This window comes from Selaginella moellendorffii, unplaced genomic scaffold, assembly GCF_000143415.4.
Source record: "Selaginella moellendorffii unplaced genomic scaffold, v1.0 SELMOscaffold_83, whole genome shotgun sequence".
NCBI classification, from domain to species: domain Eukaryota; kingdom Viridiplantae; phylum Streptophyta; class Lycopodiopsida; order Selaginellales; family Selaginellaceae; genus Selaginella; species Selaginella moellendorffii.
In genome coordinates, this window is record NW_003314344.1 from 667,923 (window position 1) to 679,635 (window position 11,713).

At 44.7% G+C, this 11,713-nt stretch overlaps 1 protein-coding gene and 1 pseudogene across 3 annotated transcripts; one reads left to right on the top strand and one right to left on the bottom strand.

The window, feature by feature from the left end:
* Nucleotides 1-1,129: 1,129 nt before the first annotated feature.
* Nucleotides 1,130-6,645, bottom strand: LOC9651802 (annotated as a pseudogene).
* Nucleotides 6,646-6,819: 174 nt separating this feature from the next.
* Nucleotides 6,820-8,154, top strand: LOC9651803. 3 transcript variants are annotated; one of them, XM_024661588.1, is made up of 4 exons: nt 6,820-7,240; nt 7,302-7,375; nt 7,436-7,568; nt 7,634-8,154. In XM_024661588.1, the coding sequence occupies exons 1-4, from the start codon at nt 7,130-7,132 to the stop codon at nt 7,634-7,636; spliced, it is 321 nt and encodes a 106-aa protein (XP_024517356.1). In that variant the 5' UTR covers nt 6,820-7,129; the 3' UTR covers nt 7,637-8,154. The 3 variants fall into 3 exon arrangements, with proteins under 3 accessions (XP_024517356.1, XP_024517355.1, XP_024517354.1); XM_024661587.1 differs by having other exon boundaries at nt 7,652-8,154; XM_024661586.1 differs by having other exon boundaries at nt 7,436-8,154.
* The last annotated feature ends 3,559 nt before the right edge of the window (nt 8,155-11,713 follow it).

An 11,713-nucleotide genomic window follows, 5' to 3' on the forward strand; every position in this document is an offset into this window, starting at 1 on the left:
TTCACCTCTTAGTTACCATAACCAAGTTATACTATTACCAATTATTCAAATCATTACTATAAATTAGAAATTATGTTCTTTAACCTAATAAAGAATTTATCCTTGATTAGCAATAAGATCATCTAGTGATCCCACATAGGTTTTTCATGAATTGTTGACCACAACTACAAGAGCGTCCCCAACACTTAGCAAGCTAACCCTATTCGTGACAACCAAGATTGAGTGTTTCCATCCCATTTACCATGTTCCCCTGTTAAACTTTTATACTAGATTTATTAACTATGAATTATGACTTTAGGGCATCTTTCATTTCTAGCCTCCCAAACCAAATGCCTTTCAAGCGGGATTTTAACCCAAGCTCCATGCATCTACAAATGATATCACACAAGATGTTTAGTGTAACTCTCTATATCAGTGTACCAAATTTATATCAATACTAATTAATGTTTCTTTTATATACCCAAACTCTATAGTAAATCCCTGTAGAATAAGGACTCCAACAGAATCAATATGACCCAAGGAATGCTAATGTGACTGAAAAAGGCTATATTCATATGGTGGGTGATAATAATATAAACATTTAGGAGTTCAAACTTAAAGTGAATATAGTGAAATGTTTAAAAGCTAACTATAACTCCTCCAGGAGATGAAATAATCAATGCTCCTAATGCAGGCATTACCTACTTCGATACCTTAATGGTTTCGCTCTAGCCCTATGGCCAACTCTCAATGCAAAGAGATCTTGCTGTTATCTAGCTGGTGTTGGAAGACCATCTGGAGAACCAAGCAGAGTCACTGCCGATGTTTCTTGTGGAGCACCAGATCCTCAAGTGTGAAACTTCTAGGGGAACATACAGGGTCTCATCATATGTGATTGCCAACATGGTCATGTTCTGCTTATGCTTTCTTCTTTTGTCTTCTCGCTCTTGTATACAGTACTGGCCGAGTCCAGCAAGTGGATGAACCTGGGCGTTATGGCAATTTTCGTTATCGTCTACAGACTTCACGCTGACCTTGTACTTCGGTTTAAGCACCGGCATAAACAACAGTAGTTAAGTTAATAAGAATGAAGTACTTCCAACGTACCTGTTAGTAACGGAAGGGAGCATGTGTCCAAAACTTTCAAAGTTCATGATGGCGTAATCCCACGATCCCAGGCTTTTGCTTTCTCACTCAACCCCAGAAACACCTGTTAGAGATGCATTGAAGAAACAGTTGCTGTCAGGATGCCTTAAATTAACTGCAGTTAACACAAAGATTGCCTGATCAGAGAATGTCTGTAATGAAAAAACTAAATTTACCGTACAGCAGGAGCAGCCGAAACTCGATCAACCAAATGCTCGAGCAATTATATAACTTTTCATCCGGAAACTTTATTTAACCTGGAACGGTTATTGTACAAAGAGGAACGTTTACACGATGGCATCTCCCGTTCAATAATCATTGCCCCTGGACAATACCTCTTTGCACGTTGGCCGAAGTAGGACCGTGTGCTCAAACTGAGCAACGTAGCTACCCTTGATATCGCATATGGGTGGACATGGCTGTAAGAAATCACGTACTTAGTGATAAGGAAAACGTCGACTTACCTGGACAATGCCAGTGTCACACAGATTTTTCAAAGCCATCAAGTATTTCGTCTCACCCAGCCTATCCAGATACCGATGACAAAAAGCCAGCGTTGAAAAGTTTTTGTCGATGGTTGCCAGCAGCTGCTTTGCCCGTGGCAGCCTCAAAGGAACACGACCGACGTCAAAATCCTTCATGTAGTGACTGCATTCTAAATCTTCTCTCACATAGCCTTTCCCTGCAAAAACAGTTGTCGACAAAGTATGGTGACCAACTAAAATTGCAAACCAGTGGAGCCAAAAGTCTCGATGGCATAAAATTCTCCTTCTTCCATTTTTGTTTGCTCTCCTCCTTTGACAATAGGAACAGATTTAGCCGCATGTATTTGATATTGTCCTATGCTGTGACCACATTCAAAATAAAATTGTTATACGAAACATAAGACATGAACGTTTACCTTGAAAAGTTTTGCCATTTATCTCAACTTCATAAGACTCCATTACCTCTTGAATAGCAGCGCCAACGTCACAAAGCCTCACATCGATACCCGTTTCCTAGAAATGCAGGTTAAATGAAGGATAAATTTGCAAATATGTACCCGAATACCAGTGTTCGTTGCTTCTCGCGCAGCCTCCAAAAGAGGATCGAACATGGGATTAAAGGCAAGTGTAAACGCAGAATTGATTATACGCCCTGAATAATACATTTGAAAACTTAGGTTTTGCAAAAAGAAAAACAAACCTTCGATATGCATTCCGAAATCCAGCTTCATAACATCATCGTACTGAAGTACTGTTTTGTCTCCAGCATTTGGTGTCCAGTGCGCAGCTACCCTAAGCAACAAAAATATTTACAAAATTTTATCAAGATACTATGCGCAGTACCAATTTAAAGAGCAGCCAGTTGGAAATGCAATTCCCGCATGCAATCATTTTCAGATATAAGTTTTCCCACCATTTTTTCTAGTGTTTCGCAAATATTGACCATTGCAACTCCGGGCTGAAATGAACAAGAGAGCGAACCCTAGGCCAACCTCCCAACCCTTAAGGCGTTACGGCCTTAAATCCCACAGGCCATAGAATATTCTTGGAATATTCCTGTGGTTCGTGTCACCCTCATGACCCAGCCACATACGGCAGCCTCGAGAAGCTAAACGAGCCTCACATGAAGGGAGTCCAAGGCAATATGGCCATGGAGAAAAAATGTGCAAACGGCAACACCAACATTGTGACAAACGGCCACGAAAGAAAGAAAGCAATACGGCTTTCTCACATGACAATACAATCATGGAAACAAGAGAATGAGAATAGAACAAACGGCTCAAATCATATAGCAATACGGCTATAGAACTCAATTCTCCCCTTCCTCAAGAATGTCATCCAAGTCATAACCAAAACTCGGAAACACTCTCTTCACGTCATCCTCAATTTCCCATGTAGCTTCGTCCATTTCCACTGAACTAACAACTCCCTAGTTGTTTTCCGGCTTGTTTTCACCAATCTTTGAGCAAGAATATTGGCCAGACCAGCCTTCTCTGCATCAATCTCTGGAACCTGGATGATGGACTGATCCACGATATCACCAGAGTGCAAACACGCTTTAAGCTTGCTCAAATGGAACGTTGGATGAATCTTTGAACTAACTGGCAAGTCTAAAGTGTATGCAAGATCCCCTACACGTTGTAAAATTGTCCAAGGTCCACAATACCGTGGAGACAACTTAGCACTGCCACCTCCTTTTAGAGACTGTTGTGCATCTGACAGCTTAAGGAAAACCTTGTCACCAACTTTGTACTCTTGATGACGACGATGCTCATCAGCCAATCTTTTGTCTCGTTCTTGAGCTTGCCTCATGTTCAATTTTGCCAACTCAAGCTTGTCTTGCATATCCTCCAGGAAATCACAAACATGAGGAACCCGAACCAAAGCCAAATTCAAACTCACAGGAGACCTAGGCTCATAGCCATACATCGCCATAAAAGGAGACATGCCAATAGCCGATTGATAAGCGCTATTGTGAGCAAACTGAAGTAAAGGCAAGTATTTCTCCCATACTCTCTGTCGAGTCAAGTTTCCCACAAAAGACCATAGCATATCTTCTAATAGCTGATTCATGCGCTCTATCTGCCCATCAGATTGTGGATGCTCACCACTACTCATGCTTAGTTTAGTCTCTAGTTTCTCAAAGACCGTTTGCCAAAACTTGGACGTGAACTTAGGATCCCGATCACTCACAATGTCACCCGGCAAACCATAGAGATTGAATAACCGGTCTACAAACAACTGAGCAAGTTCAGAAGCTTTTATCATTATCTTCATAGGGAAGAAGTGAGCCATTTTTGTCAAACGATCCACAACAACCCAAATAGCATCATTTCCTCGAAAGGTTTTGGGCAAACTAGTGATAAAGTCCATTGAGATGCTATCCCACTTATTCTCAGGTACACGTAAAGGATGATAGAGGCCAGCGAGCTTCTGATGATCAACTTTGACCGCCTGGCAGGTCAAACAACCACGTACGTACTTCTCAACATCTGACTTCATCCCAGGCCAAAAGAAATGCCTCTTCACCAACATATACGTTTTCAATACCCCCGGATGCCCAGCACTTGGCACATCATGACACTCAACAAAAATCCGTTTGATGAGTTTGTCAATATGAGGAACCACTACACGTCCCTTCTTCACCAGGATTCCATCTCGTATTTTGAATGACGCAAACTTGTCACCTTCAAATCTGTAGAGGCGTCCCTCAACAAAACCTTCGCACAAATATCAGTGATAAAGGAGTCAAAGTCAGCAAACTCCTTAAGCTCATCCAAGAGATCGCTGGATAGCTTCACGAACGAGATAGAATTTACCATCCTGGATAACGAATCAGCCACCTTATTGTCACCTCCATGCTTGTACCGAATCTTAACAGACATTTCCTGCAGGAACTCTTGCCAATGAGCAAGGCGGCCTCGAAGATCCACATCTGGAGAGACTGATGATCTGAAACTACATGGAAGTCCAATCCATACAAAGAATGTTGCCATTCTCGAGTAGGTTAATTTTGCTGTATGGTATCAAATTTGTGGCTCATGAATGTGAGAGAATGCCTAACTTGAAGCAATATGGCCCCAAAAGCACTATCACTCACATCATTGCCTATAATTTCCACCACAGTCACCTTATCATTCATTGACCCCTTCAGAACAATCCTTGCTCTTATGTCCAGCCTTGTGGCAATGAAAACAATTGCCTTCCGCCTTGTCTTTCTCTCGCTGGTCCAAACAAAGTTTCTTAGCCTCACAACCATCTTCATACTTCGAGCCATAACAGAACAACAGCTGTTTCTTCCCCGAATATGAAGCATTGGCGAGTTGGTCATCACGTTGACTACTCCGTAGACCATCTCGTTGACCAAAGTTGACCAAGTTAACTGACGGTTCGGGCGAAAAGATCTGAGCCTTAGTGATAGCATCAGTCAATGTTGCTAGAAAATCCTTCTTGACCTTCTGCTGCACATCCACTGAGCTCAATCCTTTGATAAAACATTGCACCTTTAGCAGCTCATTATAGGTGCCTATGAGACTAAGGCAAAGATCACGGAACTTGCGGGCATACGCATCCAAAGACAAAGTCCCCTGCCAAATCTCTAACAACTGATTCACAAGATTAACTTCTTCAAACTTCTTGACAAACGAAGCGCGGAAAACCTTTGTCAAATTAGTCCAAGAAGTTGGCGTTGGATTAGCTTTGATGTAGTTCTTCCACCACAAAGAAGCATGGCCCATAAGCTTTGTCACAAAGAAATCTATCTTCACCTTATCCTCACAAGGATTGTGAGACCAACAACTTTCCCACAATTCCAACCAAGAATCAACCTCTTGACTATCACAAACATCCGGTGATGATTTCCATTCCACGATACCATAATCCTTGGCATGTTTGACGTACCAATGGTAATTACGCACATGAGATTGATTTAACCCTTGAGGGTTCATGCAAAGCAAGAAATCCTTAATGAGATTGATGAAATCATTAACCTCTTTTATGTCGCTCTGAACCTCAGAAATCTGGCATCCCTGCCGCACAACAACATCATCAAGAGTCTCTTCCACATCATCATGGCTATCATCACTAACGCCATACTCATTAGGATCAATGTCTTGCTCTCCTGCCATCCCCCAAAGAACGTGCTGCTTCGATACCAATGAAATGAACAAGAGAGCGAACCCTAGGCCAACCTCCCAACCCTTAAGGCGTTACGGCCTTAAATCCCACAGGCCATGGAATATTCTCGGAATATTCCAGTGGTTCATTTTGCGTACTTGCGAATATAATTCCGCACCTAGGAAAGAAATTTTAAAATTTTGCATCGCTTATTAAAAAAAAAGGTACCTGACGATGAACTTCTGCGGCCTGACGAACTTCATTATATATGGGCTTCTCTAGCCTTTCCAATTCTCTTTTTTCTTCCGATGTTTCTCTCCAGAGGTTGCTGTCACGTAGAAGAACACGAAGACCGCATAAATCATTAGTGAGGAAGTCAGTCGATTGTCTTACTCATCCTTGTAGTGCTGTATCTCTCCGACTGGAAACTCTCCGGATGGGAAGAGATCAGCTACAGCCACTGATGGAGGATCTGCCTGCTCAGTCGCTGCTTTCTTCTTCCTGATAAAATGTTTAAGCATCAGTAAACAAACACCCCAGTGTAGTGATTTAACGTACTTGGGTTTCTTCTTCTTCTTCTTTGTTGCTTCAGCTGAAAGCGAAGAGAAAGTGAAAAAGGAATGAGTTCGGAGCTTTCCTTACTGGATTCATTTTCGGGCTGATTCTCATCTTCGTCGTCTTCCTTATCACCAGCTAGAGCAGCGACAACGGCAGCAGCACCGCTCTTCTTCTTCTTTTTCTTGGCTGCGATGGCATCCTGCGCCAAAATATCGCATCAAAATCCAAGAAACAACGCACAGGATTTGGCATACCGGTCCAGCGCCTGGATCCACGACCTCCTCAGCAGCATCGTCTGGCGCATTCTCATCCCCCATTGCCGGTCTAAAACCTAAGATTGAGGTCAACAATATCTCGCTTGAAACAAGGTGTTTGTATGAGCCACGGCAAAGCACCCGCATTTCTCTCTCATGACCGTTGCCATTAGAAATGACGAAAGAAGGCATCAACGGCCGGGATTCGGGACGGACCGGGACGGACCGCCGCGATGCTGCCAAGTCGACAAAAGCGACGCTCTTAGCGAGGGATTAGGGTATTGGCGCAGGGCTAGCGTGGGAGCGCCGAGGCTTCGGTACCGCCGGAGCTCTGTTTTTTCGTCGGCATTCCATTGCCATCTCGAGCGATCACTCGCTGGATCAAGAAATGGCTCCGATCGTCTGCTTGCGCATCGAAAGTACTCTCTGAGTCTCACATTGCCCGGATTCTTGGGGATTCAGGGTTTTGCTTGATCCTGGGGGGGATTTTAATGGGACATGGCAATGCTGGTGCGCTGGAGCTTGAAAAGCAGGCAGGATTCAGGGGAAGATAGTTCTCGGCGATTTTAGGACAGGTGTAATCTTGCAGCCATGGACGATGTTGCGATCATTCGGGAGATTTTGACTGTCACCCATGTACCAGTCGTAGCGCAGTTGCAGTGGAGAAACTGCAAAGTCTTTTGCGATCGACTCACAGCTCATGTAAGTTGTAGCTCTATTGAGAACAGAGGAGAGAAATTGATTTTAACCATCGCTACCACAGACAGCACGGCTTGAGAAAGCTGAGGAGCTCGCCAAAAATTTTCAAGCTTTCAAGGAGGGGATTTACGAAGTCTGGTATGAAATTTGACCCGTTTTCTTTTCTGTTTTTTCTTTCCCTGACGCGACGCAATGCAGTAAAAACACGGCTAAAGAGTGCAAAGATTTCACCGAGGTCGAGGTCCAAAAGCAGGCTGAGAAGCTCGATACGCATGTTAAAGTCACCGGAGATCGTATCAACGCTGTTCAAAAAGGCTATGCTTCGTACTTGGTGAGTGGAACTTGACAGAAGCTTTCATTGCAAGATGGAAGAAAATTCCGTAAACATCAAGACAGTGACTGGGGATTTGGCAGAATTGAAGGCAGCCGTCGAGTCTCTTCCCAAAAGAGTTGAAGATTTAGAGGGAGGAGTCCAGAACTTGACTGCGGTCAGTTCAGAGCTGCAAACCAAAGTCAAGGAGCCGGACGAAACAATAAGGAAACAGGGTGAAAACTTCCAGTCACAGTTTGAGCAGCATGTAGTGGAAATGACGGGGCCAGTGCGAGTTATGACAGAAGAAATAGAGTTTTTACAAGCTGATGTTCTGGACCAGTGGAAGGCTGCAAAGTTTGGAAAATCAAGTATTCACGGGTACAACGGGGTTACTGCTTCAGGTAAACTATGTTGTTGCGGGTAAACTATGTTGTTGTTGGGCAGGCAGGCCTAATCGAGGAGGACCTGGTTGTGCTTGATCCTGCCGCTGCCCCTGTCGGTTCGGGTTGTAAGTGGGGCGATAGTATTGGTATCCACCTTGGTTGTAGCTGCCTTGTCGATTGTAGAAATCACGATTGTTGTAATTGTAGTCGCGGTTGTTGTAGTAGTTGTAATCGCGAGGAGGTCTGTTGTAGCGATCATCCTGATAGTAGTCGCGACGAGGTGGGCCATTCCATGGACGTGGATAGTAGTTTTGCCGAGGTGGTGGTCCTCTCCACTCGTTCTTGTACGGCGGTGGTGGACCTTGCTGGTAATACATGCGACGGTCGTTGAAACCCATTTGTCGAGGTGGTCGAGGAGGAGGAGGTTGAAAAGTAGGAACTAGATTAACTTGAGGGGCTGGGTTAGAACGGTATGCCTTTGCATCATGACCATTTGTCCTGCAACGTTGACATGTAGCAAGTTGAAGCTTGCATTGATGAGCTGAGTGTCCCTCATTCTTGCAAGTTGTGCACCATACGCCTGTGCGTAGATTGGATTCGTCAGCAAGAGCTTCGGCATTGAGCTTCTTGACAAGCCTGTCCTGTTTAGTGTCCTCCTTCAACCGTCTGTGTGAGGGAGTGTCATCATCATCACTACTGGTGTCGCCATCGCCAAAGCTGGCGTTTTTCTTGCGGAGTTCCACCGTCGTCATACGGTCAGCGACATCGGTGTACTTGGTTTCCGCAAGGAAGGCTGCCGCCTTGCGAAGACTCTTGCGAAGGCCTTGAATGTACCATCGTGTAAGAAGACTATCGATTGGTTTCGTTGGAAGTTTGTTGACGTATTTGGTGTAGCGAATGCTGTAGTCGGAAACGTCTTCATTCGATTTCTGCCTGAACTCGGTTTGGAAGTCTTGGTAGAGTTCATCAATGATCCTGGATGATGGTTGCTGGCTGTACCAGTCCAAGGCACGTCCTTTGAGTGTGTAGCCGAAAATGTTGCGGGCGTTGTGTTCATCGCCATTGGTGACGACAACTCCTTTGAAGAAATGTACGTGTTTCTCTGGATTTTCATCCCGAAGACCACTGAATGCGGGGTAGGAGATGACTTTGCCAATGGCAGTACCGGGTATATAGAGTGTCATCGTGCCTAATCGTGGGGAAGGAGGTTGTATTTCACCAAAAAGAGCTGCTAGATCGCTGCCTGAAACTTGTGTGTCGAGGCCAGAAGAATGAGTCTTGGCCTGATGTTGAAGGTGTGCCTGATTGTTGTCAGGCAAAGGTTGATTGTCAGGCGAGTCTTGAATGTAGAGCAAAGGTCGTAAATCAGGCACTGCCTGATAGTCGCCGAAGATACTGTCTGGCTCGGGTGTTGATGGAGAATTGTGGTGATGATCTAATGTAAATGTTGTTGGCGATTCGTGGTCGCGATGATTGAAAAAGTCCAATGCTATGTCGGAAGTGGTCTGGTTGCTGGGGTTGCCTAAGAGTTGTGTCCTCCAATTGCTGATGACGTTACTCCACTCAATACTATGAGCGAAGCGATTTTGTTGTAATTCAGCGTCGGCACTGGGCAGTAACAGGTGCTGATGAAGGTTTTGAGTAGGCAGAAGGCTGTGCTGGTGCACTCAGTGAAGGATGAATTGCCAATTGTGGTGTGTGCCAGGTCGAAGTCTCTGGCTGTCGTTGCTCTTGATGAATTGTTTGCTGGGGCGGCGGTGTAGTAACCGTCACGGAGTCAAACGGGCTCGGTGGAGTCTCTCTTGGAGGTGTTTGATAAGCGAAGTAACTGTTGATCAAGTCTTCGATGTGTGCAGCATTGTCGGTTGATAGTTGCCACCGTAAAAGCTGCCTGATTTCAAGTTCTCATTGGGTTGGGGGTATGTTTCGTCCCTCGTTGCTCCCGCGTGTGCTCGAGGTTGCGGAGCTCCTGGGCAAAGTATCTCTGGGAACGCTCTATGTTCTGTATCCTCTTTGTCTGGATGTCGTGTCCATACATACGATCATGTGTCGCATGCTGCTTGTCAACGGTTGATGATGGTTGGTGATGTAAATTCAAGTATTAATTAAAAGAAAAACAAATCAGGGAAAATCAGGCAGAGGAAGGAATTCCTGCTTGACATCCTGGCAAGATGGAGTAGAAACTGATGCATTCGTTGCAAGGAGAATGCGCCTTCGTTAGCTCTGCTGGGAAGACTGGGCTACAAACTCGCCACATCAAGCCTGAGCATCGTCAGCAAGTGCAGCTTGTTGCAGACATATTGGACCTCCGCGTTTCTCACATACTTCTGCTAGTATGATCTTGTCAGTTATGTACGTCGAGCTCAACAACAACAAACCCCCTAAACCTCGCAGCGTATCTTCACACCAAGCTTCATGTTACGCTTTGCGAGCTCTACAACAAGTAGAAGGATCACAAGCCTGCTTCAACTCGAATTTTTCTGATTCTACAGCGACTTCATCAATACAATCTTCTGCAAAATCTCGTTTTGCATCGACTGCCTCTACAGATTGCTGTTGTGAATCCTGATGGCAGCTTTACCGTCGTTGCCCCTTCGCCATCATCTTCGACACGTCGCCGCAAGGAGCGCATGAAGAAGGCACAGGAAGATCCTCTGCTATCAAAAGCCCGCGAAGCCAGGCAGCACTGACGACCAACGTCTCCAGTTGTCATCAAGCACGATGGCTCCGACAGCAAACCAATTCCTGCATCTCCATCAACTTCATCATAGCTTCACATGCACCCAAGCAGCACTCCTTCTGCCCCAACAATTCGTCAGGCAATGCCAGCATAGGCGCAGCAGCATCAAGTGCCTTGCCTAATGCCTGACCCAACGCCCACTCCGTCATTGAGCCCGGGTAGGTTTTGAGCTCATGAGCTCACGGCTTCTCAAACACAAGAAAAACATTGATTCGTCCCGAACCAACATCTTTCCATTTTTTAAATTTTGATTTAATTTATATTTCCAAGTAAATTCGACCAATAAAATACAAATATAAATATAGATCCGAATACTAAAAGCAATCTAAAAACACTTCTCAAGCTCCGCAACTGTAAGGCTTGCCTGGTGGATGTGATGGTCGATCTTAGGATCTTGGTTTAGTTCCTGCATAAAAATGTAATAGATGTGCTTGTAGGCTAACTATACCTTTCCCCTGTTCTCCCACTGTGTAAAATCTGGACAAGTATAGGATGGATTTTCGCACATTTTAACAATGTAGCTCGTACCCTTTGATGACTCAGTCACAATAATAAACTCCTTAGCCATAGCACTAATGTAGTTGGTCTTTGTGATTGTGCACTTTAGCTCTTTTGCCAGCTTGATCTTCTCTTGTGCACCTTTTGAAATGGAAGACCTGTATTGTACAGCCTTCCCATTCCTAGCTGGTCGTGTATGCCGGTCTAGTGTTGATATTGGTGGCATAGCAGTACTAACAGTAACATTTGAGGAAGTCTTTAGCTTGAAACCTACTCTCTCCAAACTTTCAATCTCTTCTTTCAAAAGATTGCAACTTCGCTCAACTAGCCACTCCTCTGGCACAAAATCTGGCTTCAAAATAATTGAGCTGTGGATCCGGCTTGTATGAGTAACATCAGTTCCACAACAGTAAATCCAGCTTGACTGGTGGCCCTTCACTCCTAGATCTCGACAGCCCTAGAAACATGGCACTGCTGAAGAACTTGAAGCTGAGCGCACAAAAGTGAGACACTGACCTCGACTCCCAATCATTCCAGAGCAA